Source organism: Aspergillus bombycis, assembly GCF_001792695.1.
Source record: "Aspergillus bombycis strain NRRL26010 chromosome Unknown contig00001, whole genome shotgun sequence".
NCBI classification, from domain to species: domain Eukaryota; kingdom Fungi; phylum Ascomycota; class Eurotiomycetes; order Eurotiales; family Aspergillaceae; genus Aspergillus; species Aspergillus bombycis.
The window spans coordinates 753612-781583 of NW_019170003.1; the positions used below are offsets into that span (position 1 = coordinate 753612).

At 49.2% G+C, this 27972-nt stretch overlaps 10 protein-coding genes across 10 annotated transcripts; 7 read left to right on the forward strand and 3 right to left on the reverse strand.

Moving 5' to 3' along the window:
* Positions 1-388: 388 nt before the first annotated feature.
* On the forward strand, positions 389-2107 carry ABOM_000276 (uncharacterized protein; the record flags this gene model as incomplete). The annotated part of the gene is made up of 5 exons (XM_022527406.1): positions 389-603; positions 670-941; positions 993-1835; positions 1893-1974; positions 2029-2107. 5 exons carry the CDS (start codon positions 389-391, stop codon positions 2105-2107), a joined length of 1491 nt encoding a protein of 496 aa, XP_022394721.1.
* A 679-nt stretch (positions 2108-2786) lies between these two features.
* Positions 2787-4317, forward strand: fmpA (fructosyl amino acid oxidase fsqB; the record flags this gene model as incomplete). Its single annotated transcript, XM_022527407.1, has 2 exons — positions 2787-2835; positions 2885-4317. 2 exons carry the CDS (start codon positions 2787-2789, stop codon positions 4315-4317), a joined length of 1482 nt encoding a protein of 493 aa, XP_022394722.1.
* Positions 4318-5248: 931 nt separating this feature from the next.
* Positions 5249-5806, forward strand: ABOM_000278 (uncharacterized protein; the record flags this gene model as incomplete). Its single annotated transcript, XM_022527408.1, has 1 exon — positions 5249-5806. One exon carries the CDS (start codon positions 5249-5251, stop codon positions 5804-5806), a length of 558 nt encoding a protein of 185 aa, XP_022394727.1.
* A 1745-nt stretch (positions 5807-7551) lies between these two features.
* Positions 7552-8634, forward strand: ABOM_000279 (uncharacterized protein; the record flags this gene model as incomplete). Its single annotated transcript, XM_022527409.1, has 1 exon — positions 7552-8634. The coding sequence occupies one exon, from the start codon at positions 7552-7554 to the stop codon at positions 8632-8634; it is 1083 nt and encodes a 360-aa protein (XP_022394728.1).
* Positions 8635-9000: 366 nt separating this feature from the next.
* Positions 9001-11053, reverse strand: ABOM_000280 (uncharacterized protein; the record flags this gene model as incomplete). The annotated part of the gene is made up of 2 exons (XM_022527410.1): positions 9001-10961; positions 11014-11053. The coding sequence occupies 2 exons, from the start codon at positions 11051-11053 to the stop codon at positions 9001-9003; spliced, it is 2001 nt and encodes a 666-aa protein (XP_022394985.1).
* Positions 11054-12051: 998 nt separating this feature from the next.
* fmpE (nonribosomal peptide synthetase-like enzyme fsqF) lies at positions 12052-17310 on the forward strand (the record flags this gene model as incomplete). The annotated part of the gene is made up of 4 exons (XM_022527411.1): positions 12052-15083; positions 15131-16113; positions 16197-17107; positions 17161-17310. The coding sequence occupies 4 exons, from the start codon at positions 12052-12054 to the stop codon at positions 17308-17310; spliced, it is 5076 nt and encodes a 1691-aa protein (XP_022394984.1).
* A 228-nt stretch (positions 17311-17538) lies between these two features.
* Positions 17539-18625, reverse strand: gliT (thioredoxin reductase gliT; the record flags this gene model as incomplete). The annotated part of the gene is made up of 3 exons (XM_022527412.1): positions 17539-17784; positions 17836-18142; positions 18213-18625. Coding segments are annotated over 3 exons (966 nt in total), but the record flags the coding sequence as incomplete, so codon positions are not given.
* Positions 18626-21565: 2940 nt separating this feature from the next.
* ABOM_000283 (uncharacterized protein) lies at positions 21566-22186 on the forward strand (the record flags this gene model as incomplete). The annotated part of the gene is made up of 1 exon (XM_022527413.1): positions 21566-22186. One exon carries the CDS (start codon positions 21566-21568, stop codon positions 22184-22186), a length of 621 nt encoding a protein of 206 aa, XP_022394986.1.
* Positions 22187-23064: 878 nt separating this feature from the next.
* Positions 23065-24465, reverse strand: ABOM_000284 (uncharacterized protein; the record flags this gene model as incomplete). Its single annotated transcript, XM_022527414.1, has 4 exons — positions 23065-23522; positions 23623-23690; positions 23755-23897; positions 23956-24465. The coding sequence occupies 4 exons, from the start codon at positions 24463-24465 to the stop codon at positions 23065-23067; spliced, it is 1179 nt and encodes a 392-aa protein (XP_022394981.1).
* A 722-nt stretch (positions 24466-25187) lies between these two features.
* On the forward strand, positions 25188-26966 carry ABOM_000285 (putative GABA permease; the record flags this gene model as incomplete). Its single annotated transcript, XM_022527415.1, has 5 exons — positions 25188-25298; positions 25349-25533; positions 25586-25665; positions 25731-26111; positions 26176-26966. 5 exons carry the CDS (start codon positions 25188-25190, stop codon positions 26964-26966), a joined length of 1548 nt encoding a protein of 515 aa, XP_022394980.1.
* Between the last annotated feature and the right edge of the window lie 1006 nt (positions 26967-27972).

The window sequence follows — 27972 nt, forward strand, 5'->3', positions numbered from 1 at the left end:
TATAAACGCCGAATACTTACGGGCACCGAACGGACCGACCAACAAATTGAGGCTCCGTCAAGATATACTTGCATGCGTCATGCAGCTGGTACAGTACCAAGTAATGTTCGATTCGAATTGGGGGCGAGATGATAACAATAGCCAGTTAGCAGACGTCTTATCTAAGATGATTGATCAATAAATAATTCTATGTGGGTGGTGCTGAGGCCATATTTATACGGCCGCGGTATCAAAACAATTGGAAATAAAATGATCAGACACTAGGTCTATTTGGGCAGCTTCGACAAGTAGTTGGAACCTTACTTACTATATTCTGTTGTTGAGTCTCGATTGCATCTTTATCGTTAACAGAAGTTCAGGAGCTCGAGGTATAAGGTACTGTGTCAAAATGTCTGTCGAATATCCCAGTCCAAGCGTGTTTGCGTTCCCGCTCAAGCCAGAGGAATATGCGCCGGCGCCTTTACCGTCCCTCGAAGAATGGAAGAAGCTATGGGCGGCGTGGGATCTCGTGACCACCAAGATGATCCCTGCCAGCGCCTTGATGGAGAGGCCGATTCCCCTGCGTAATCCTCTCCTGTTCTACCTGGGTCACATTCCAGCATTGTAAGTTTGGTTTGTCATTAGCTAAGGTATATATCATGAACTGACATAATCGTCTTCATATACTAGTGAAGACATACACTTGACGCGGGCCACCGGTGGCAATCCGACTGAGCCAGCCATTTTTCATGATTTCTTCCAAAGAGGCATAGACCCCGATGTGGATGACCCGACTAAATGCCATGATCACAGCCAACTGCCAGAGTCATGGCCTACACTTGAAGAGATCCTTGACTACCGCGAGAGAGTCAATGAAAGGATCACTGCGCTGTACAACGATCCCGACGCAATGAGCAACCGAACCATCAAGCGTGCACTCTGGATCGGGTTCGAGCATGAAGGTTAGCGAAACAGCCCCTACAAGTAGTAATTCTGAGCTTACGGTCTTATAGGCCTCCATCTGGAGACATTCTTGTACTTGACCGTACAAAGCCCGTCTGTCTTACCCCCACCTGGACCGACACCCGACTTCGAGGCAATGGCGAAGAAAGCATTTTCGGAACGTGTGCAGAACCAATGGTTCGGGATACCCGATCAGACATTTACAATTGGGTTCGATGACCCAGAGAGTGATGAAGGGCCGAACCGATTTTTTGCATGGGACAACGAACGCGAGCCCTACTCGGTCAGTGTGCCAGAATTCGAAGCACAGGCGCGCCCGGTGTGCAACGAGGAGTATGCTAGATATCTTTTCACCACTGGCAAGAGAACGATTCCCATTACCTGGACTCAGGACCCGAACGCATCTTTGGCAGCATCTGGGAACGCGACCCTCAACCAGCTGATGAGCGACAATGGCGATATTGCCTTGACACAGTTCATCGCCAGTCTGGCAATCAAGACGGTGTATGGTCCTGTACCTTTGGCATGGGCGCTTGACTGGCCTCTCATGGCTTCATACAATGAGGTCGAAGGCTACGCCGAATGGGTGGAAGCGCGTATCCCTTCTTTACACGAGGTGCGAAGCGTTCATGAGTATGCCGAGAAGCAGAAAGCGAAGCGCAATCCCCCTTGCAACAACTGTAGCCCAAGATCGCAACCTGATCCTGAGGAGATCTTTGTAGATTTGACCGGCTGTAATGCTGGCTTGCAACATTTTCATCCCATCGCCGTCACTCAAAACGGTAATCGGATCTCTGGCTTGGGGGATATGGGAGGGGCATGGGAGTGGACTAGCTCGGTATTTGCTCCGCAGCCCAACTTCAAGCCCATGGATATTTATCCTGGTTATAGTGGTACGTATATGGCTCGTGGCTCTGTAGCATACACTGGCTAATGGATGATAACTGCAGCGGACTTTATGCACGGGAAGCACAAGGCCGTCGTGGGCGGGTCCTGGGCCACCCACCCGCGCATTACAGGACGCAAGTGTTTGTGAGTTTTTGTTCCTTCGATCACAGTGGTCAGCTAATTAACTTAACCGTCTAGCTTGAATTGGTGGCAAATGAATTATCTCTACCCTTGGGTTGCTGTTCGTCTTGTGCGTGACACGGTAAAAGCTAGATGAGCAGAGTGAAGACCTAGACTATAAGATAAGCATGCTATTCTAGAGTGGTGCTACGTTCACTCAGCACAGTTCTTCTCCTCGCTCGATCAAATGTTTGTTACAGTACTTCTTGCTGGTGGCCTTTTTTGGCGATTAGTGCCGATTTAGGCGCCAAATTCGTCTTTCTTGCATTGGTTATGATCCTCTTAGAACGTGGATCTATATGGCATTCCATTGGCCAGCGCTGATAATGGCCAGCAATGCGTAGCCCTAATAGTTTTAGATGCTAACCAGAGATGGGGCATTCTCTGTAGTGATTCATGAAAGGCTTGGTCGAGTTTTCAGAAGTGCTGTCCGGTACGGTCACCGAAAGGGCTGCGACACAGATCTGTTACTCGCTTGCTTCCTGTCGGTCCGATTGGGCGCTTGCTACTGGCTCACCTTTCAAATCTGAAGCCTTGTTGAATGCTTTATATCGGTCCATACGTATGCGTGCCAGGGGGCAGCCTTTTGACTCAGCTGGTGCCTGGTAGACAGTGCATCCTGCATTGGCTCTTCCTCTCACCGAGACTTGGTACGTATTTTTAGTCTGTTGCATCTCGAAAGCCATAGCTAATATGCCTGTCCACTACAACATCTAAAGTGTGTCATCAATTCAACAACAGTCAACGGCTCAGTTTCAACTAGATTATGTACAAATATGGCTATCCCACGACAGATCATCATCGTCGGCTCTGGTGTCTTTGGCTGTAAGTATTCTATTCGGTAACTAGCTCAGGATAGGACTGACCTATGTAGTATCTACGGCGTACTATATGAGCCGCGACGCTACGTTTGCCAAAAGTAGTATCATCCTCCTGGATGCCTGGGACTTTGAGCCGGACTCGCAATCGGCTTCTGTGCATAATCCTGGAGCAGCAAATGCAGACACGTCGCGCATTATTCGTCGTGTCTATCCACAAGGCCCATACGCTGCGCTCGCAGATGAAGCCGTGCAGCGCTGGCATGCAGAGTGGGGCAGAGATGGCCGATATGTCGAGCAGAAACTATTATTTGCTGCAGAAGGCTCTTCCATTAGGTCCCCCCGAAAACGCGGCGAGACCGTTAATTATATCAAGGATTCCTATGACACTAGTTGTGAGATGACGCCTGGGGGTGCCGAGTCGCTAGAACTCTGGGACTCACTTGATAGGATACGTTCAGAGCTTCGGTCATCTGCGAAGCCATCTGGGAATGTCGATAACACAGAAGAGAAGCAACAGGAAAGGTCATTGAGAGGCTTCATCTCGAATGATTGCGGTTGGGCCAATTCTGGAGCAGCTATGGAGTGGTTACGACAAGAAGTGGTTCGCATGGGTCGTGTCGAGCGTCGTGTTGGCGAAGTGCAGCGTTTGATTTGTTCGAATGACGGAACACGAGTCAACGGGGTCCGTCTTCAAGATGGGGTAGAACTCCGAGCAGATTTGACCATTGTTGCCGCAGGCTGTCACTCAGCACGCATCCTGGGTGTGCCAGAAATGTGTAGTGTCGAGAGCGCAGTTGTTGCATACATCCAGCTCTCCGAGGCTGAGAGCAAAGAGCTCAAGAAGAGAAACTGGCCGTTGATGATCAACACTCATCGAGGAGTATTCTGCGTTGGACCTGATCACGACCATTGCCTAAAGTTGGGGCAATGCTCAGCCATGAGTAAAAGGGAAATCTTGAAAAGCGCTTCTCTCGCCACCGAGCCGCAAACCCGCTTCTCAGAAGCCATCCATCAGCCTGATTGGGAGAATCCCAAGGTTGGTTGGGGGTGCGACGTCATGCTGTCTGGTCAAGGTGATGTTGTGGACCCTGAGGGTGCCTCAATAAACAAGACTTTGGCCGCTTTCCGTTTATTCCTTCTGGAGCTACTTGGACCGGTAGACCTCGGAGGTCTTGACATTCTAGAATCAGATGACGCCCTACTCAACAAGATCGCAGTCAGACCGTTCTCTCGGGTACATAAGTGTTGGTACAATGACACGCCGACATATGATTTTATAGTTGACTATCACCCTTCGTATGGCAGGAGTCTATTTGTCGCTTCGGGAGGCTGTGATCACGCATTCAAGTTTCTACCGGTTTTGGGGGAAAAGGTGGTGTCCATACTCCTTCACCAAATGGATATGTCTAGCTCTTCGGCGCCAATAGATTCTTCGATAGAAGAGCTGTGCAAACTATGGAAGTTTCCAGCGCATCTCGTGCGCTAAAACCTTGTTGGGTGCTCACAGAACCTGGATATTAATCCCCATAACCTGAATTCGAGATAGTGTCTAAAGTTCTATTCGTTTGTTGATATCAATGCTGTTTCTGTTATAAACTGTCCATTTCTTAGTCACATGCCATCTAGAATACGTTACATGATAGCTTGACCATTCCGCCAATGACGTTTCTACAATGATCGTTATGTGTGATTTCTCACTTGCCAAGGTCTTGTGCCTCGTGGTGACTGGAATGCTAGAGTTTTAGTAGTCTGTTATGCGGGTACAACTCAAATCCATCGATCTGCAACCCTGCGACAGCCGATGGTACTATCGGCGAGGATCGACTCACTCAGTATCGGGGCGAACAAGCTGTCAAATGATTGGAGGGTAGATGCATGACAAAAATAGAGACGATCGAGGAAGCTTGTGGGCCAGAGCAGCCGAAATACAGGTTACGGGACTTTTGGGAGGTGGGAAGGCACACGACGATGTAGATGACTGCATACCCCTCTCTAACAGAATTATTATACATTGGCCGTTCCTAACCAAAGTACCGTACAAAGCGGAAGCTTGGCGACGCGTCAGCCGCCAGCCAGGCCCCCTGTCATCCGGGGTAAAACTGGAGTGATAGAAGCGACAGAAGCCGAGACGAGATCGAATTGAACCTTTAGGTTGACTACATGACTACTAGCAAAAAGACACACCAATAAAATGTTTTGAGAGTGTCCGTCGGACCCCGACGCATGTAACCCAAGAGACAGAAGGATCCCGTACAGTCGCAAACTGCATGCACCAATCGCCGAACGGCATATAAGGCCATGAGGATACCACGGCGCCGAGGAGGAGGAGGACGGATTGCAGCTCCGTGAGCGATCTTCGCCTATCATACTTTCTCCACAAACGCAAATTGAGTTAAAAACGCTCCCCACTTACCAAAATGGCCACTGGCGCCCGTCCAAAGGAGGAATATGTAGCAGCGCCCCTGCTTCTTCCCGCATGGGTGAACCCGGACCTTGGCCGTCTCATGGTCGTCCACAAGCAAACGGAAGGCAGCTACTTCCGGTCGTGGGCTGAGTCCAAAGTCGACTTGCCTGCTGGAGCCGTCTTTGCCCGCATCAACGGCATAACGCCTACATCGCAGCAGGACTACGCCACGGTGCAGAGTGGGCCTAACATGCACTTTGTCTGGAACTCCGATCTCTACTACTGTAATCATTCCTGTGCGCCAACTCTCGAATGCGACACGTCGACATGGGAAATGCGGGTGAGTCGCGACAGACCCCTCAAGAAGGGCGACATATTATCGGTGTTTTACCCGAGCACGGAGTGGACTATGGACCGCGAATTCGAGTGCTGGTGTGGTGCTGGGGAGGGCAAGTGTTGTGGGATTATCAAAGGGGCTAGAGATATGAATGACCGGCATTTGCAGCGGTTCTGGCTCAACGATCATATCCATGCTCTCCGTAAACAGAGGGCAAATATCCCGCATTTATGAAGCATCACTAGTGGTAAAAGTTTATTAGGTTCGTGTCCCCCGTCCCCCTATAGCCTGGTCATCAACCCAGCTGTGACTGATTAGTGGAAGTAATAAAGTTGCATCTTAACTTTTTTAGTTCTCGACTTAATCGGGTGAAAAGTGGATGAAAGGGGAAGCGGTCTACGGGTAAGCCCGAAGCGGGCCGCAGTGCCAGGAAGGCGGTCAGGAATAACCGGCAAAATAATGGCAATGAACCATATGTATGGGGTACAGTATAAAAGTTAGCCTTGCGTCAAATCTACTCTACACCCACTAATTGGTCAAATAATTCCAGAAAATAGAAGTAGCGTGTTCTGGTTTAAGTGGCGGCTTTTGTGTTATAATTTTCCGCTGAGTTAACACGCTCTGATTGGTAGCTATTCGATGTGTACTCTGTATAACCATTAAAAGCTGAGAGCACCCTTAGGGCCAACTATACTAAGTAAGGTTAGCCTCGAGTACTGGCCAGTGGCACATGCTCCAAAATAGGAAATAGTTAATAATAACCTACAGTGACCACTAACCAAACAACCCTTGGACCAAAGACTAGTCCAAAATAGTTATTTCAGGGGAACAGCCTGGAACCTTCGAGGCCCCGGGACCTCGGCCGCTGTTACTGAAGGTCTTACTATCGAAGTCAATTCCTGGCGATGTGAGCAATTTCTTCATTGGGAGTACATATATTATAGACTTACTTTACACGGAGTATGAATGTAATATGGAGTTGTTGACGAAGCACAATATCACGTCAGCCTGTCTAGCTCAGTCCTTGTAGTCTATACTAAACTGGTATAGTCTACTGTGGCTCAAGATGCTAGGCAGACGAGATCTACAGGTTCAGAATGCCGCGTATGGCTTGGAGAAATCCTCTGAGAACGGCCTCGCAAAGGAAAGGATTCAAGCGCGGAAAACCATAGAAGGGGCTCGTGATAGAGTCTATTGACTACGTAGTAGGTCGTAGCTAGATTATGAAACAATACTAGAAGAGCGAGGAATAATCTATACGCTGTTAGCTTTGAGTCTTCCTTTCCACGATGGTATGTCGAATATGCGGCTTTTCATGAATTTCCTATTATCTTACGCGAAAGAATCTGACCACTGCCCGCTGCCCGCCTAACCGCCAGGGCAGCGGGGTAGGTTTTATACATCCTTGTCATCACTGATACCACCTTTCCGAGAAGACGAATCACACCCTTCTCCCCAGATGCGGCGCTTCTTGTTGTTGTACAGGCCAAGAGGAAGGCTTGCGGGACAGCCAACGACTGGCTGATAGTTATGTTTGCTATCGTAGCCCTCAAGATTGGACACGTGACGCTTAACAAAAGTACGAGATGACCAACGCCTTCATCAGAACAATCAAACAGACCTATATCATTTCATCGCATTGAGAACGCATTGGACTTGACCGGAAAACTCGGGATCGACCGCTGCTTCTACTCCCTCCCGAACTCCAAAACACTGGTGGTAGTCATGGATAGTATCGTTGCGGGACAGCGTTTACGTTCAGCGTGCAATGAATGTCACGCATCAAAGGTGCCCTTGTCCCACTAGCTTGTCACGCAAGTGACGGCCCAACTGACGACACGTTGGACAGGTTAAATGCAGCGGCGAAAGAACAGGTTGCCAGCGATGCATTAGCGCCGGTATGTCATTTGTGTTGCTTGGAGTCCAGTACAGACTCTTACCGACCGCTTTTAGGATATGACTGTCAGTTTGAAGTCTCCATGGTTGGACGGTGCTCCAAGGGACGCCGACGCCGCAAGCGTGGCCCGGACTCAAGCCCGACGGCCACGGAACGGACAGGCCCCACGGAACGGCGTGGTGTAGTGAATAGCAGTCAAACGGGAGCCTTCCGACATTTGTCAGCCTCTGCAGACTCGTCTACCGGTCCGGACCGTGTCCCCATCGACCTAGATCTCACCCCACTTCTCAACTGGGACTCTGGCGCAGGGGCTGACCCCGCTGGATTGTCTGCCGACGGCGATAGTAACATGTTCTTTGCTGATCGCAACCCATCAGCAACGGGTGACGCCTTCGGCGGTGCTCTGAACCAGCTTGATGTCCCGAGCCCCACGGAAGACTATACTTCAGGGTTGCATATGGCCTTCCTCGCATCCTCCACTATTGATCGTGTCCACACAACGCTTCCCCCTACACCTTATGCAACTACGACAAACACAGCGACTTCACGCACTTCCGAAAACATGATGCAACAACAGACAACTAGAGCCCCAGTCAGTTCCGAAAAACAAACGGGTATTCACATCCTCTTCAATGTTATGGCGAATCTGGAGGCTGAAATCGGCGACCCTGGCGCAAAGATTGATAAGATCATGCATACCGTAAAGACAAGCACCAAAGAGGTTCAGCGCGTGATACAGTCCAGGCAGTGGCAACTAGCTGTAGTCTGTCCGATGCTGGCGCTTGTTGCCATCGAGGTCGCATTAATTCTGATCGAGAATATTGTCGCTCGGTGGAGCGGCAGCAAAAATGCGAGTCTTAATAGTTATTCTATTAGCGACCAGCAAAGTCCACGCTCCTTACTACTTGGTGAATATAGGGCCGAAAGCGAGGAGGCCGGTATGATCTGGAGACATATTATAATAGTCGAGCTTCGGCGCTTACGTAGCCTGATTGAAGCACTCGGAGTGTATCTTGATGACTCGAGTCGCTGTCAGAATGGCCAGCGACCGGTAGATCGTCTAAAAAACTCCTGCGCTTATCAAGACCAGAAAGTAGCATTACTCCTCGCTACTTTACAGAGGCCCGAGGAGATACTCGAGGAAGGGACAGGCTCCGCGTTCTAGAAGTAATCTTCGAAGATAATACATTAAAGGATAAAGAAGGTCGGATTGGTCGATTCGGGCTGGGACCATCAATTGCAGTCTCGTGATACCTCTACTTGGACAGGAGCTGCTGTTGCATTCCAGCGACACCCCCATCGCGAGTTATCTGGATACCGTTCTTCAGTTGGGTTGCTGCTTTTCCGGCTATGTGATCATTCCCTGATGTTATTGTTACATTTATCTTCGAATTTTATGGGACAACGATTTTCTCTGATATGCAACACCACCCTTTTCTATCTACCTAACTCTCTCCCAATTACTATGTGTGTGATATTTCTGACTTTGGCTGCCTGTGAGGCAAAAGATCTTTTGATGCTTGTTTGCTCTTCAAATAAAAGTATACCTGACTGCCTCTCGAACTTTTTTGGCAATATCCAATGCTTCTTCGCGACTATTACGCGAGAAAACATTGAAATAAGCTAGAAATGTGTTCCGACCGGTGCATGGATGTGGGACATGTTGCCCTCGTTTTACAAGACAACCACATTTACTAATGAATGCTTTGAGATCGGGCCTTCGTGCAACGAGGTCCGCGCAGATGTCTTCTGAGTCAAATATACCTTCACACGAGGAGGAAAAATCGGCCGGAATGAAAACCATGACACTGGTGTACTGTGGTCCCTTGAGGAATGGGCGGGCAAGAGCACGAACGCGAGTCGTATCACCCACAGCTGAAAGTAATGCCAAGCCCCAGTAGTCGATTCCGTACGTGGATTCAATGATTTGGGAGCCTGTCATTCCTAGAGGGCGAGGGTTGATCTCAATGAGCCATGCCCTTGGTGTACGATTACTGTCGTTGGTCCGTGGGGAGAGCACCATAACCCCGTCCTTCGTCGTATACTCAACCACAGAGTTTTCTATGCGTCCTTCCAGGTGCATGACCCCACTCCTTAGCCCAAGCGACAATAGCATATCCAGAAACGTTTCGCGCAGAAGCTCAATCTCCGCCTCGGGTAGGTTTGAGGGATAAACACTGCACAGCTCATGAAAGTTGGTTAAAGAACCAAGGCTTGGTCCATTGACATCGGCCGACTTTGGTAAATCATCGCACACCTCGAAGAACAGCAGCTCTCCGTCCTGTAGTACAAGATTGACATCAACCTCGGGTCCGTCGCAGTAGGGCTCAATGACGAACTCGGGTCCGTGACGGGAAGCAATAATCGCGTTCACTGCATCCTCAAGGGCGCTACGTGAATCGACACGGTATACCCCTTCAGAACTCCATCCCCCACAGGGTTTTATAATCAAAGGATAAGGGAGGTCTTGCTCCTCAGCTATCGAGACAGCTTCAGCGAGACTCGATGCACGATAGGCTTGGTGACCGGCGAATACACTTGTAAGATACTTATTTGTGGCAACCCTGAAGCCCTCTGGCGATGCGGCTGGCAGGCCCATAACCTTGGCGGCCTCGGCGACATAAGGCCAGTAGGTGTCCGCAAAAGTGACGATGCCGTCCACAGGCTTACCGTATACCCGTAAAGATGCGAGGATGTGATCCTTCATATCCTTTGTTGGAGGGTTAGTCAGTTTTGTTGGAATGAAAGCCTCACATATATGGGCGTTATTAGGGCTTTCAAGCCAGTGCCCTGCGTTATCCAAGACAACCAAACTAATTCCTAGAGCCGCAGCAGCAGTATAGAGCCCAAGCCCATCTTCCTGGTGGGAGCTGTTCGCTTCCACAAGCACGAGAGTTTTCTGGCGGGCTGTCTCTGGAATAATCCATGGGAACGAGAGTCGATTATCAAGTTCTTCGTCCAACTGCTGGGATACAGTTTCCCACTCAGCCTGGGGCACCGGACGCACGAGTATGCAGGCTGCAGCTGCAGCAAATATTGCTGGTAAGGAGATGTCGTCTTTGTCAAAGACCACAATAGGGGAGGTTTCACTTTCGTAGCGTTGCAGTGGTTTTGTAAAGGATCTAATTTGCTCGACAAGAAAACAATCGTGAAGACGTATATTGATAATATCCGACCGCACTATGTATCCCTTTGCCAGTGGGACTATGAGCTTGATTAATCGCTCTTGACCACCTTGGGCCACCGACGCTAGGAGACTCTGCAAGAACAATTCGTAAGCTTCTGCTGCGCCAAAGGATTTTGCCTCGAGTAGCGTTGATTTCTCCAGATGAACAACAAAAACACGTAGATCGTTAATGCTCCTGGAGAGGCTGGCCCCTCCAACTGTGCATACACCATGGATGTTGGTAAACACAATGTCCACGGCTTGCCACTGGTAGTTTTCCCGGTACGATGTTCGCAAAACTCGCCATGTGTGTTCACTGAGTAAGACTGCTCACATTCAGTTCTAGCGACCGGACCCCGCATGAGATATAAGCCTTACCGTGTTGGTTCCATATCTGAATTGTGTGAGAAGCTGCCATGGTGTGAAGCACTCATCAGGTCAAAGGTGAAGTAGAGGCTCCCAAATGCGATATTAACAAAGCGTTGGATCAGATGAAACTAGATAAGGTCTTAATTCCACCGTCTCGGTGGCGCCGAAGCCCTCTTTATGTAAACTGCCTACGAAACAAAGGAATCCAACGACAAAGGAATGGAGAACAAAGAGACCAGGCATGGCATGTGCTTAGTAAGGCACGGTGACCGAGCGTCAATTTATTTTTAAAACCAGGGTACGGATACATATTACAATCTGTAACTGTTAGACGGCGAGCTACGAGTCAATAGCGAGTCCTTTGCAGCAGTAGGTTGGTGAAGCTGGATATAGTGGACTTTCACACAAGGCAGAACGCTTTTCTCCCATATAAGCAGCAGAGAGAGCTTTGAAATCGAGAAAAAGAAACTCCAAGAGAGGTTACTCATCAAACAAATGATAACTAAGGCGAAGCCGCGAAGGAGCTTGAGAAGCCGCCAGTAGCCGAAGAAAGAAAATACCAAGACTAATGTATTATTTGTCTTATTTTCGTTATTCACAATACTAAGGATACTTTCAACACTCAATGTTTCAATAGTAAATCTTTGGTTTATCTAGAATACTAGTGTGTGTTGCACCCTTTCATATATATATACATGGTGTCATTGTGAGTAGGGAGTATAGACCAATGTATATTGTTAGTATTAATATTTTCCATTCAAACATCTCTCTCTCTCTCGGCCCCCTCAAGGGACACATGTTAAAGTAATATCTGGTGGAATGGTACTTGAATGTTGAAGGCTGGTTTCAACCCTCTGATCTCCTGGTTCGTAGTTTAGGCAAGTGATCTTGTGATAGCGGGCCGAGCAGTCACGGACTCGCGGTGCCCGAATTTAAACACCGAACGAACGGACCGAGAATCGACATTGGAGAAATTACGCATCGTTCAGGAACCACATAATAATTTACATTGTTGGCGACATCCTTGCCCCTGGCTAAGGCCGCAGCATGTTCCCACGAAGTCCACGCACCAACCTTAGCGTAGACGAAGTCACCCACGCATTGAACGACATGGGAAAGCCAACACCACCGTTATCTCAATACGACCGCGACATGGAAACGATTCCTGGTAATTTGCCTACTACCAAGGCAGGGGCAGATTCAAAGGTCCTCTTGACGAGGCTGTCACAATTCCGCCACTCTTCTCCATCAGCCCCTCTAGCGACTTCGGTGACAGAACAACGAGATGGCATACTCAGAGCATGGGCAATGTTGCTCCATGTGTATCTCGTGTCGGAGACAGTTGCGTTCGCCGTGATTGGCATGGGAAGTAAAAAGTTAGCATGTTCGCACTGGCCAGTGTCCGTTGCTCAAGGTTCGACGTTCTACTCTGATCCTCGACTGACATTTGCGCCTTTCGAGGTTGAGAAGCATCGCAATCAAGTCAATACCGCTGTCACTTTTGTTGACGTTGATGTTGACGATGGAATATTCAGCTATATTGTGCAATCTTCTGAAAGGTTGAATCGCGACCTACGCTTATACACCCAGCACACATGTGTGCCACGCAAGTTTGCGTCCGCATTATGGAACACTCTACTCGAGATTCATTTAGACTTGGTGGATTCAGCTTCTTATAAATGGAACAAACAGTCAATTAGTGACACAGACAAGACAGCACTACGATCCTTCTTGCCTCATGCATCGTTTGAGCAACGGATTTCTGTACACGACCTCTGGAGTGAATCAGTCCGAACGGCCCCTCTCGCACCAGCGGTGGAGTCATGGGATGGTGCCTTGACTTACACAGAGCTAGACGGGCTCGCTTACAAACTTGCACATCTTCTGCTGTCTAAAGGAGTGCAGCGGGGCGACTTCGTCCCCTTCTCATTCGAAAAAAGCATTTGGATGGTGGTGGCTATGCTGGGCATCGTCAAAGCTGGAGCTGCCTTCGTAGCAATTGACCCATCGCAGCCAAAGGCACGAGCCGAAGAAATTATTGACCGAGTCCAGGCCAACATCATCTTGGTCTCACCATCGCAGGCCCAGACATTCGCTGACATGGGTAAAGTAACCCTGACAGTTTGCGCGGGTAACCTGACAGGCGAATATTATAAGGGCTCGCATGGGCGATCGCTTCCCCATGTCAGGCCAGAAGACCCTGCAGTATGCATTTTTACCTCTGGCTCAACTGGGAAGCCCAAGGGAATTATTGTCCAGCAGCAAGCACTCGCCACTCGCTTACTGGCAGAGGGTGGAGCTCTTGGATATCGGGGGGCCAGGTGTTTGCAATTTGCTGCATCTACGTGGGATATCTTCATCACTGACATTTTCGCGACATTGGCGTACCAGGGCTGCATCTGCGTACCAAGTGAAGAGGACCGACTATTCAATCTCGCAGAGTTCTGTACCAATTACAAAGTAACCCTGGCGATCATGACCCCTTCACTAGCAAATATGCTGACTCCTGCTTCCTTTCCCACGTTGAGGACTGTGATATTCTCAGGGGAGGCTCTGCGGGCTGATGTGGTGGCACGGTGGTCGTCACAGAGCGGCGTTTCGCTCTACCAAGGCTATGGACCCGCAGAAACAGGAGGTTGCATTATTGGACGCCTTGCTCAGCGTGCAGAGATCCTTGGCCATGGGCTGAAAAATTATACTTGCGTACTTGTGGACCCACGGAACCACGATCGTTTGGTACCTGTGGGGGCTGTAGGTGAGCTCCTGGTTGCCGGGCCAGGCCTACTTCAGGAATACATCCACGACCTCCCCAAAACAAGTGCTACCATTGTCGAACACCCCTCGTGGTGTTCAGACCTGCAAATCGAAGAGACAAGATTCTACAAGACTGGGGACCTGCTCCGTTATAGTATCGATACGCTCGATGGGAGCCTCGAATTTGTGGGTCGTGCAGACGGTCAAGTGAAGTACCATGGTCAACGTATTGAAGTTGGAGAAATCGAGCATCATCTCAGTCAATTCCCCAATGTGGCTTATTGTATGGTAGCTCTCCTCAAAGAAGGTTATTTGAGAGGCCATCTAGTAGCCGTGGTTCAGATCGATGGGCATTCCGGTACTCATCACTCGACTATAAAGCTCGCGATGCATAAAGATGTGGACCGCATTAGAGAGGAAATCAACAAGTTCCTGTTATCACGTCTACCAAAATACATGATTCCAAGCAAACTATTTCTCGTCAGCAACATGCCCTTTAACGCGTCGATGAAACTAGATAGGGCTGCCATCACCAAATGGATCCTGGACATGCGGGCTGAACATACTACGGTGGCGAACCAATCATCGGCTGCCCCAGATGCCACTCAACTGCTTCCCCATGAAAGCACTGCGAGGGCGGTTGCCCAGCTGTATGCCAGTGCTGTTGCAGGAGAGGATGGCTCCCACCGTCGCCAATTTGAAGATCGAGACTTCAAGCTACAATCGGGTGGCATTGATTCCGTCCAGATTATGTCGCTTTCAATGTCTCTAAAAGAGAAATTCGGTGTCCAGATACCAATGGACCAAATGCTAAGCTCGAAGTCAACTATACGCACAATTGCTTCTATTATTGATACTAGCGGAAGTCACCAACGACCGAAAGCTGGGACTCAGGAACAGATCAGTACGGAAAGCAACATAGACCTCATGCTTAAGTCGGTATTCCTTTCGTCCGAGAAGCTCGATAATAACTCGGACATACATCATGTGTTCCTCACCGGGCCTTCTGGTTATCTAGGGATAGAGATATTACGCCAGCTTCTCACACAGTCTGCCTGCCAAATATACGCACTCGTTCGGGGCTCATCAGAAAACGATGCCCGTGAGTATCTCATACAGAAGGCTGTTGCCGCCACATGGTGGAGAGGGGAATACCTTTCCAGGCTTGAGATTTGGCTAGGTGATCTGTCGCGGCCCCAACTTGGTCTTGATTTAGATCGATGGCGTATGCTCCAGGGACTGGATGGACAGGGGATTGATGCAATCATCCACAACGGCGCCAAAGTCCACTACCATATGGACTATGACAGCTTGAGGCTACAAACGTATCGTCAACCATCCAGTTGCTCAAAGCGGTTAACAACCGTGAAAGGCCGCTGCACAGCTTTGTGTATGTATCTGGTGGGCAACAACTCAGCTTCAACGACGGTGACGACGCAACCAATATACAGAAGGCTCTCCAAGGTTCTGGATACGCACGCTCAAAAGCCATGTCAGAGCTTATTGTAAAAAGGTTCGCCGATCATGCAGAGACAAAAGCCAAACATGTTCGAGTTGTCAAGCCTGGATTCATCATTGGCGATGCTAAACGAGGTATTGCCAGTAAGAATGACTTCATTTGGAGATACATCGCGGCCTCAATTGAGATGGGCGCCTACGATAAAGAAAGTGCGAACGGATGGCTGTTTTTGGCAGATATTTCCCGAGTATCAGAAACTATTCTTCACTGCGTGTTCGACCTTGAGTGCAAGCCAGTGGTTAAGGTCCTAGATGGCGTTCAGTTTCACGATATCTGGCTGCTTCTACAGGATGAATTTGACTACAACATACGGCCCGTGCTCCAGCAGGAGTGGCTTTCTAAGCTACGTCAAAGTGTTACCACTAAACAAGAGAAACATGTACTGTTTCCACTTATGCATCTGTTCGAAACAGATAGCCAACCCATCGGCGTGTCTGACGGACCAAGCAGACCTTCCGATGGTGTTAAAGAAGCTCTGCGAGCAAACATCAAACAATTGATTGGGAGTGGGTTGTTTATGTTGCCGGGCTTTCTTCCGACTCCCCCGTCCACCGACGAGGACAGTGCGGATGACAGTATAGCGCCAGTCCAAGATACCTTCGATGTGAAAAGCGTACGGAGACAATTTCCAGCCCTGCACGAAGGCATCATAGCGTTCAACAATGCAGCTGGGACTGCCGTGTATCAGGGTGCCATCGAGAGTACGAATGATTACATGTCTTCATTCCCCATCGAGGTCGGACTTGATGATCCCCAAAGTCAGAGAAAAACAGATCGTCTGATGGAGAAGACCGCCGAATTAGCGGCATTCATGAATGCGGCGCCTGATGAAGTGGGTAAGTTTCAATCACGAGCAGTTCACATGCAGTTGTATATATCTCTTTGGCCAGCAAGGAAGGTGGCTGACGCGAAAAAATAGCATTTGGCCAATCGACGACGATGCTTCTCCGCATCTTGGGCCAGGCACTACGACCCGCGCTGAACTCAGACTGCGAAATGATTGTCTCAAACCTATGCCACGAAGCCAGTGCAGCCGCGTGGATATCTCTAGCCAAAGATCTTGGTATCGCCATTAAATGGTGGGCACCACCGGCGGGGGAGGACCCTTGCCTTTCGCTCGAAACGTTAAAGCCACTTTTGACACCAAAGACGCGAGTCGTCGCTTGCAATCATGTTTCCAATGTTGTAGGGACCATTCATCCCATCCGCAAAATTGCGGATATGGTCCATAGCGTTCCTGGAGCCATCCTGATTGTCGATGGGGTTGCTTGGGCACCTCATCGTCCGATCGATGTCAAAGCTCTCGACGTTGACTTCTACTGCTTCAGCTGGTATAAGGTCTTTGGACCCCATATAGCACAGCTATACGGCCGGCGAAGTGTTCAGAAACGTATGCTGACTGGGATCAGCCACTTTTTCCTTAGTGATTTCCCCGGACTTGACTGGCGCCTGCGGCTTGGTGCTCCTGCCTTCGAGCTTGAAGCGGCTCTTGTAGCCATTACAAGATACCTTAGCCATGTTGGCTGGGAGAATATTATTGCACAAGAGACGGTTCTGCAAGAAGTGCTCCTATCCTACCTTCGACGGCACCCAAGCATATTTCATATTTTTGGAGAGAAGTCATCGAGTCCAGAGAAAAGGGTGCCGGTAATCACATTCCAAGTAATAGGACAGTCCTCTCGAGAAATAATGAACCGGATCAATAGACAAACACAATTCAGGATCGTGTCAGGTCATTGCTGGGCACCTCGGCCGACGCACGATGTGTTGAAACTCGACGACAGCGGCCTAATCAGGGTCAGTTTCGTGCATTATAACACTGTCGAGGAAGTACGAGAGTTCTGCGAGGCACTAAAAGGAGTTCTGAACCCTACAGATGATAGTACTTGATTGCTTTCAATGTCACATCTATCATCCCTCGTGACCGGGACACACTCATAGAAGCTAATGCCAAGCTTTTCGCTCCTATTGAAACTAAGCCCGAAAACCCGGGCATGGTTGTTAAATGCTTTGCTACGAGAAAGTTTGACTAGGCATACCTGAGGTTTTCGCGCAGTTCCAAAATCACTATGCCTGAGGTAAAAGAGGCAGAGTGTTTGATTAATATAGTTGACTAAATCACACGGCGCCTGACAATCATTTCGGTAGATATTGGTACATGTATATCAGTACAATATTGATACTGCTAGAAGTCACATTGTTCTAAAGCACGGAAGAAGTATTAGACGTATCATCGCCACTGTGCCCACTTAATTGCTCATTCATTTCTGCTCCGCCGGGTACAGTTCATCCTGCAACTGTCCAACCAGTCCTCCAGCCACCAATACGCCCGACGACATAGCCATCGCGACGACCTTTACAGGAGAAGCACAGTCACCCGCCGCAAAGACACCCGGCACCGAGGTGGTATAGAACGGCGCCGTGGTGTCGACATCATCGGTAGGTGTCAGCTGCAGTCCGAGCTGCCCGGCGAAAGGACCATTGCTCTCAGTCTTGGGCTTGTGGGTCTAGCAATCATTAGAGATGGATCAAGACACAATCATACAACAAGTACATACCAGAAAGCCCTCTGTAACATGTGTGCCATCCTCGAATACGATCTGCACATCGGATGCACCGGGTCCCTTAACCAGCTTGGAAATCTTTCTCTGGTCCACTCTAATCCCCGTACCACCAGCTGAATCCTTCAGGGTACGAGCGAGCTCCTCAGCCCCATCAGTGTACAATGTGACTGTAGTAGCAAATCGCCTAGCCATGCGAGCAAAGTGCATGGCCGCCATGGGATCAGCAACGTCGCCGACGGCCAGAAGACCCGCCGAAGCACAACCACGCTCTTCATAGCCGTGGCAGAAAAGACAGTGGAATCTGTCCCAAGCAGTCAGTCAGTTAAAGAAACCATAAAACAAATACACGAAGTGGAATAAGTACTACTCACATGCCAGTGCCCCAACACTCCTTGTATCCATCGATGTCTGGGAAAATATCCCGGACGCCATTGGCTAGTACCAGTTTTCGGCCTGTCCAGACACCATCACGCGCATCGAATGCCTTGAAGTAGCCCTCGGACGTTCTTTGGACCCGCTTGATCTCGAGATCCTCGAATCGGATAGTATCGTAGCGGGCCAGGATGCGCTCGCGAGCTTCCCGACGGAACTCTGCGGGGGCGCTATGATCCCATGTAGCCACGTTATGCATGTGGTTTGACAAGGCGTTGCGATAGACACCCGAGTCGAAGACGACTGCGCGGTATAGTTGGCGGGCGAGACCGGTTGCTACTGACAGGCCAGCTGGACCGCCGCCGATGATCAGGACGTCGTAGAGAGTCATGGTTATATAGCTGCTACTGATTCTGTTGTAAGTAGAAGATGGAATAGAATGTATTTTTGTAGTCGGATATACGGCTGGTTTGACACGGAGATTTATACACGACGATGTCGGAGACTTTCAGCCCTAAGAATGTCTCCGAATAGCCTCCTTAGCCAAGCTTTGCAAGTCTAGACTTCACGCGCCCCCTTTTTTTTCCCCCATGTTTGAGCTCCACTATCCATGGCTATTTTTTGACTCATATCCTCGCGACGTGATCGCATTTGAGAGAATTATTCAGCCTTGTAGCGTCATCATGGCGGAGGGAGCTTGGTAGACGACAAACGACTCGCTCCCTTTTTGGTGTTGTGCCGAGGACCCTTGGGACGACCTGTTTTGCATTTAATACTACGATAAGATCATACGAATGGGTATAATGTGAGTCAGAATGCATAATTGTAGGCTTTGTAAGCTTCACAGTCTGGAACAACTTAATTGGTCACGCCCGACGGTAACTATTGTATTTTTTAATAACATGGTATTCAAAGTCAAACATGCTATGATCAGAGCTTCGCCCATTACTCCAAGGCCAGGTTGTAGTAGACGATTCAGATTGAGAGGTGCACTGGGGTTTTCAGCAATCCGAGAATACCCTTCCATCCTGTGCAACTTCGCATGAACAGTCAGAGCGGAGCGCATAACGAAGCACATTGACTGGGCACGATATACATTGTTATCGATGCCCAAGCCGGCAAAACAAGGGAGGTTGCGCATCCATGCGGTCAGCTGCCTCATCTCATTCATCGTCAGGTCTTGCGAGACACTTAGGCTGAAAAGTGCCGTGTAGTTCGGTGAAATACTGGCGCAGTCAATGGTCCGTGGTCCATTGAGAGGCAAGATAACCGAAGCAACTCTAACCAACATCGCATGGGTAGGTTTGACCTAGTCCCCACGCGACGTCAGGGTTTGGAAGATGTGGGCAAATCCTACGCTTTTGTGTCCAGTGCGCGTTCTGCGACCGATTTCCCCCGCGAGCTTGGCCGTCAATGTATTGTGCGACGGGGGTCTTGCCGTAGGTGTCTGTACACTGGTTGCCGCCATCACTTCGACAACCCTGCGCGGGATGGTTGGGGCCCGAGTTGCCACGTGCGCAAAGCAACAATCCAAGATGGGCAAGACATCGAGATGATCCAAGTCAGGGATGACCTCGGCGTCTTGGACATGCCTGAGCAGACAGTTGTCTACATTGAGGGGTTTCTTCGCTGCCTTGGTTTCAGCGAACATAAAGCTTCCATTCTTCGTCATTCCATGGCCCGCATAATGCAAGATCATCAGATCATGGTGGGTTTCAGACTTGGCGTGGAAATCTTCAACATATTCTGGAAACGCTTGGAGTCTTGCAATTGATTGGTATCATCCTATTCCCATCAAATAGTGACCGAATATACATTTGTATAGTCGCGACCAAGCTGCGCCGCCGCCGCCGTCAGAGTGTTTCGGAATTGGTCAAGTGTAATGCCTGTCATTTCTAAGTACCCCCAAGCTGTCAGAGCCCACGTACAAGTTTCCTAAGGAGAAGACAAAGCGTACCGAGTAGCTCTGGACAGAGCAGGAGATCGATTTGATATAGGTAAATGTGCGGAGTCACCGAATGGCTCTGACACTCTCTCAGCGGTTGGTTTCAGAAGTGCTGGAGGGGATGTACTTGGGTAGAAGACTCAAAGCCTTAAAACTACCAATTCGGTGAACTTGGAGAATGGCTCGATAGCAGTTCAGGGTGTATTTAAAGAGGGAATGCGAAGTGGGCGTGCTACCAGGGAAGAACGAATATTGAATTAGAGAGATATTACAACATATTCAATTCCAAACAGTGAATCTGACCTAGGCTACAGCATCTCAGACAAATGTTGTCGGACATAGCTGAGGTAACATTCCTTTCGATCAGCCCGAGTCTAATATCAAGTCACTATAAGATCTACTGCTAAGTGATTATTATTCTATTTGCTATGATCTGCGAAGTCGATAGCAGCAATCCTGTCCGCTTCTCTATTTATAGCTGTGTCTACTATTCTAGACTGTATATACAAAATACTCAATTCTAGATTTATCAAAGTCAAAGAATTCTAAAGCTAAGTTAAAGGAATATTAACTTAGCTTGCTATAGAGAGTACATTCTGGAGTAAAATTAACACATACTATAGATAAAGGAATGTTAATAGTCACTATAAAATGGGTACGATTATTATGTGAATAACCCAACCCGGAGCTGGGCCGGGTGCGGGCCCTAGACTTTCCACCCGAACCCGACCCCGATAACCACTCGATGGACGATCAGAGTCAACAACTTCAGTAAGAGTATTATGCATACAGCCATACTCTCTGAATATACAGGGCATGTACTAGCTAGTCGCCTAGCCCACATGGCACTATAACTTCCACCCAGTCAAGATTGTCAGATCCGACATGCTAGCCTTAAAGATTGGAGGAGGTGCATTTTTGTCTTTTCAATGGAACCGGGATCGTCTGGAGACTATGTTACATCGCGCACAAGTACCCCTGTCAGTGTAAAGATACATATTGTATGAGTTACAAGTACGTGACTAGGGCGTGGTGCATGTCAGAATGACCGTAATATAACATCCCCAGTCCTCGCGCCAGTGAACGCCTGCTAGGACCAATTTACTAGTTGTATAGAGGTTCGGATCTACCATGCAGGTAGGGTCGTCTACCAATGTGAGTTGCAGGCGTAGTACTAGAGTTCAAAGATCAATACCTGCAGTAGCCTCACGTAGTATGGTCCTGGTAAAGTGCCCGACCCTGACAAATCGCCAAGCTACTAACCAACAAGGACAGGACAGAAAATACACTTGAAATCAAGCCTTAGAGAGCACATGACTAGCGCCCTTACAAGCGCTTTCCTTGGGTTGATCTTTAGTTCTTCCTTCCCCTCTTCTTCCTTCTTTTCATTTGCTCATGGTTTCGAAAATGTATTGTTTTCTTCTTTACTCGTCGCTTTTCACAGCGACTCTGGGATACCGGTTGTTTGAGTATACTAGTGAGCGCTGTACTGGCTCGAAAGTCGGCCTCCACCGACTCGCTGGACCCAGTGCCTGTGCTCAGCTGAATAAGGGTGTCGTATCCTCGCTACTAGTCAAAATTGATAACATCCACGATGGTCTCCACCAGGTTAATGTCTACGAAAACGAGGATTGTACGGGGAGTATTGTCGGGGCAATCGCCAGTACCAATGGTTGTCTAGATTTTCATGTTTTCAGTGCCGTCGGGAAGTCTGTTCAAGTGGTTCATGCTAGAAAGAAACGGGATACTGCCGACATAAGAGGTTTTGAGACTGACTCTCTCTATAACCTTGACGAGGGAATTGATGGAGAAATCCAGGTCCCTATTATGCATGGTGGATTCAGCCCAGCCCAAAAGTCCTACCACTCAGAAGATGGGACCTACCTTGATGAAACCTTCGATCTTTGGATTCCGCATGAGGTTGATCGACACAGCATTATCAAAGACCTGTGGTTTCATAAGCTTGATGAAGAACGTCCGTCCAATCGCCTCAACGAGAACTCGCTCCACGTTCAGGACGCAAGATAACTTGAATGAGCCTATTGCAACTTCTAGGCTATCCGTATGGGTGCGGTCGACTTTTGGAGAAGGTTTTCCAATTATGCATTCGCGCGAGGGGTGATGCATTATATAGGCAATTCCGGATGGAAGAGCTATCTCAAGCTGGTCAACTTTTGTCGTGGGTCACCCCGCCAACGGGATAACTATCATCAGTTCAATAACACCTGTGGTGCTTGTGCCTTATGCCCGCATGATCAATCATCCTATGGAATGCCGGTATAGCTGTCGTTGGCGGTGATAATAGTGGTGATGCCGTGGTATGTAATTATTGGACAAGATGCCTTTTTTGTATGTGGACCGAAGTGCCATTGATTCTTAAGCGCGTTCTTGTAAAATTCAAACTAGGGGTTTATTGCAGGGACTGCTGTTCTCCTTTTCGGTGAATTGGTGCTTCATGATTCTAGGAATTATGTTCCTTTTGTGCGGATGTGGTTTAATAGTTTATCAATTGGATCGTTTGCGTGTGTCTAAGTATATATATAACTGGAGAGTCAGGAAGCAGTGTACATCGATCAGCATGTTGCCATTTGTGACAAACCAATGCTTGAATGAATAAGCTAAAGCCACCAAGTTGGGCTGGAGGGGATCAGAAGCATACAGTGGCATGTGTCAAGGGCTACTACCTGGATTTAATGGAGAATGTTCAATTTTGGGTGGATGCCAAAGCTGATGGTGCAGCCCTACACGAGGTGCATCTGCTTCGTTTTGAGAGGTGATCGAAGGAATGCGCTAGGACCTAGTCTAATATAAAGTATATCTTAGAGAGTCAGTAACTTGAACTGCGGTGGTCATTGATCTACTCTGTCAATCGCTCAGCCTCCCTGGAGCCTCTATATATAACTCCCTCAATGTCTAACCCAATGATCCTGTTTCTCAACACTCACCGTCACATCGACCGTCCTCAGCACCCCCCCCTTCCTCTGCGAATCTTGTGTCAAATTCCTTGTGCTCTCCGCCCCTTCACTAGAACTCGACTGTCTGTCTCCCTGATCTGCACCCGTGGAAACCTCCGTGATAACTACCACATCCGTATCCCGCCCATCGAACATCGACCGCCCGTTCTTCCTCGAGCGACCGCGCGACCGAGACCGCGAATGTGACTGGCTGACCCCAGAAGAAGACTGATTGATATACCCGCTTGCTTTGGTCTGCGGAAGTTCAAGACCGATCCTGTCGGGGATTTGCGTTGTGGTTAGGCCTGAGTGCAGGCCGGCAAAGATGTGGTAGAGGGTTGGGACGCAGGCGATTATGACGGCTGTGAGCATCATTGCTTGGGCGGTGATTTCCCAGTTCACAATATCCCCTATAATAGATACTAGTCAGACATTGTGCTCTGTCTTCTCTCTTTTTTTCTTTTCGTTTTTTTTTTGTGGTATTTGGAATGGGAATGGGGCGTCACAAACAGGAGATGTCGGTGGAGTGGCTGAAGGAGGGGAGGAGGGCCAGGTGGACAATTCCGAGGGCGACGATGCTATGAGGATGGGTTAACAAGCTAGCTAGATTGGTTGTCAAATGTGGGAGTTCGCGATGGGTACCTTAAGCGCGAGGAGAAGGAGGACAGGATCTTCACTCGCTTGTGCCAGATCATCTGGACGTTGTGCATCATGATGAAGGGCAGGATGACGATGATGACCTCCGTGAGGATGTTGAAGACTGCGATGGGGTAGAATATGGTACCCTGGGGCCGATTCAGCGGGCTTTCAAACCAATCCTGGACGGTTTGGGTGTATACTGACCTCCCCAGCACATCGCTCAGGCGAGTACAGCCACGGACCAGGCATCGCACATTGGAATGCTATACCCAACACCGCGAAGATTGACCAGCCCACAACAACACCGGCAGTAACAGCACAGCTGCGATGCAGGCTCTTACTCGGTGTTAACTTCCAAATCAGCAGAATGGTCGACATCTTGGAAAGCGACATGGCAACGATCAGCAGAAGATGCGCCGCATATGCGAACTTGCTCCAGGCCTGGATGTCGCCATCACTAAGTCGGTCTTGGTGTTTTCCCAGTCCATGGTCAACCGCCTTCTGTAAGAGAACGACTTGGATGATTGCGCAAATCAAAGCCGCCCAAATAGGAGTATTGACAGCGGTTCGTCGCTGCTTGAAGTAGATCGCAGACCCGAACTTGGCGGCCACAAAGATGATGGCCACGATCAGGAGGGAGACAGAGGTCAAGGTGATGATTGTACCGCGATTCTCACTGGACAGGGCCTGGAAGGCGTCCTTTTGGTCGGCCATCGCCCCATGAGATAGTCTTCAAGTCCGAGACATACTCGGAGCGAATGGCGCCACCATATAATAAAATCTGATTTTTTGCATCCCGGTCACGACTAACGTTTCCTCCGTTGGGAATTTACGACCCCTAGTCTTTGGTATGGCACCATCGCATTTCATCTGTGCAGGGAATCCAATCTGCCACTTATTGACTGCGTCGGTTAAATTAGAAATACTAAGAGATAGGCTCCGACCAGATTTTTCCGACAATAGCATCGTGCCAGTGGTCCAGAATCAATTTAAAAAGGGAACCGAATGCCACTAGAAAGGAGCCGGCTCCACACTAAACAATGCTGGCAGCCAACGAGACAAGTCCAAGGATGGGCCGTGCCATTGAATTGGCGGCACTGCGGCCCCGATCCTGATCTCTGGGGATTTTAGATCTAGCCCTAACTGCCACTAGCCATGCGAACGACAAGGGTGTGCGCCGAAGCGACAAGACCGTTTTCACGCCGCGCATTAAGTCACAGCCCGAGCTCACGACGATTCGTTTCGCATTCATTATGCAATCAATATCCCTGTCTAGCCCATAGAATGGAAATGAGAAGGCAAAGAAAGTCGGAAGTACTTCTTGCCGTCTTCTGGGTCCGGAGACTGGCCTATTTCCTGTCGACCTTTCTTCTCCCACCTTTTGTCTTTCTTTCTGTTCCACGGATGTGAAAGAAAGAGATCATTCGTTCTTCAAAATGCCGGAAGAGATCGAAATGAAAAGCGAGGGCGCTGTGCGATCATGGCCAGTAGGAAGTGGGAATGGGGGCTATGAGAGCGCTACAATGCGCGAGAAGCAACAACTGGAGGTACAATCACACGGCCGAGTTGTTCTGCACAGCCTCTAATGATTTCACAGCGATATCTCAACTTTTTCTCCTCTGTCGCCTTTTCCGCCTGTCTACTGGCTACATGGGAATCTGCTGGTGGTAGTTTGCTCTCAGGCTTGTACAACGGTGGCCCCGCAGCGATTGTCTATGGGATTATATTGAGTACCATCGGCAATTTGGCTATCGCATGCTCTCTGGCCGAGCTTGCTTCTCTGTATGTGTGTGAGCCACTTCAAATGGGATGGTCCTGACCTCGAGTTTGACAGACACCCCACCGCCGGTGCTCAATATCACTGGAGTTACTTCCTCGCGCCTCGCGGTCGTCGATTTATTAGTTTTTTCCAAGGTGAGCTTACGGTTGTGTTATCTTTTTTTTTTTCTGTCTTTCAGCCAATGGTTGATGACTATCAGGTTGGGTTACCGTCTTCTCATGGTCTGCTCTCGTGTGCATCGCCCCATATTTCATCGGAACCCAGATCCAGGGAATGGTTGTGCTAGCACATCCTGATTATGAGCTTGTCAGATGGCGCGGTACGCTGCTCATGTGGGCAGTTGCGATCATTCCGATCATTATCAATATCTTCGCGCGTCGTGTTCTGGGGGCTATTGAAGTCGCTGCGGGAATCATGCACGTTGTCTTCTTGCCCGTCACCATTGCAGTCTTCGTTATTCTCGCTCCGCGCAACCCGGACTCGTTTGTATGGGACACCTTTGTCGGTGGCCTGAGTGGCTGGCAGGATTCGGGGGTTGTATTCTCCATTGGTCTTCTTGGTGTCATTACTCCCCTCGCTGGTACGATACTGCCTATTTTCTTCACTGCTTGGCCATACGGATAGTCTAATCTCAAGGTAAACAGGCGTCGATGGTGTCATCCACATGGCCGAAGAAGTGAAAAACGCCAAAGTCGTCGTCCCCCGGTCCATGATCTATGGCACCCTGATCAACGGAACTCTTGCCTTCGCCTACCTCATTGCAGTCCTCTACTGCATGGGCGACTACACCGAGGCCGTCCTCAGCGCCACAGGTTACCCCATCATCACCATCGCCTACCAAGCCACCGGCTCCAAAGCAGCAACCTTCGTGCTGATGGCGATGGGCATGCTGCCCGGCTGGATCGCCCTCTTCAACGGTCTCGCCTCCGTCACCCGCCTGACCTGGGCATTCGCGCGCGATAACGGCCTCCCCTTCTCCGACTTCTTCGCGCGCGTCGACCCAACCTACAAAATCCCCCTCCGCGCTCTCTTCCTCGTCGTCTCGTGCATCTTCGCCCTCTCCTTCATCCAAATCGGCTCCACCGCGGCATTCAATGCGATCCTGTCTCTCAGCACCCTGGGCCTCTACATCTCCTACCTGATCCCCCTCGTCCTCCTCGTGTTGAAGCGCTTCACCGCGCCACAGGATATCCCCCAGGGCAGCTTTACGCTGGGCAAATGGGGTCTCCCCATGAACTTGCTGGCCATTCTTTTCGCGACATATTTTGTTATCTTTTTGCCGTTTCCGTCGACGCTGCCGGTGACCGCGGAGAATATGAATTATGCGGGGCCCGTGCTGGGCTTTGTTATGTTGTTCGCTTGTGGGGATTGGATTGTGCGGGGACGGCATAAGTGGGAGGGGCCGACTATGCGGCCGTACGCGAGGGATGAGTAGATTATCAGATCGCTGAGGACAGTGGGTGCACGGATTGAAATACCATAATATTTTTTTATTTATTGTTAAGGGGGTAGTAGCTCGTCTGCTGCCCTTTCCAGCCACTTAGTATCCAATTCAATAACCATTGTTTGGCCTTTTGGTTTGGTCGGGTTAAATTTACTCGACAGTGGAACCGACTGTAAGACAACTGCATGTGTACCTCGAGGCTATGCATACGCACCGAATTTGGGTATGACGTAGGCGATAAACTTGGTATCGGCTTGTCTTGCTTTGCATCTTTATTTCAAGTCAGATGGCTTTCAATAGCCAACCTTGCAGTGTATGCTCTGACAATGGCAACAAGACGACAACGCTTCCACCCTAATGTGACTAATTGAATTGACCAGGGGCTAGCTTGCACTGAATAGTAAATAAAAAGGAACAAACACACAACAGGAGGGATTCGCTAGTGGTCACCCATCTACGCACCTCCCGGTGTGTGACTTACGCGCCCTCTGGTGTCCTTGATATGGGTGCCGCTTAGACAGGGCTTCTGACTGGTATATCTTATACTAGTCTATGACTGATCTGCACTGCCCCGCCACTGACCGACCGACTATATCCAGTTATAAGATGAGAGAAAGGGAAAAAGGAAACGAGTCCGCGAGACCCTATACGCGAAAAAGGCCGGATGTTCTATAGAAAACGTGTTTCCACGCGCTTCTCCCATTCGCTCCCCACCTGTCTTGACCTCAGGGTTCTAGGGCATCATCTGTGATTGCCACATTGTCAGTTGTTATATATGTTCTCTATTTTACTAGTTTGACGCTGGAAAGAAACATCTCTATGTCTTCATACTTACGTTCGAGTTTCTCTATATCCCATACATCACGTATAGTATACTGCCATGGCCGCTTGGTTAACATTTTGATTCCTCCTCTTCCCCCCACTAGTCTACTACTATTTGAAATATTCTATAGGAACTTTCAAAATATCACTCTAGCTCTTTCCTATTGTTACCCCG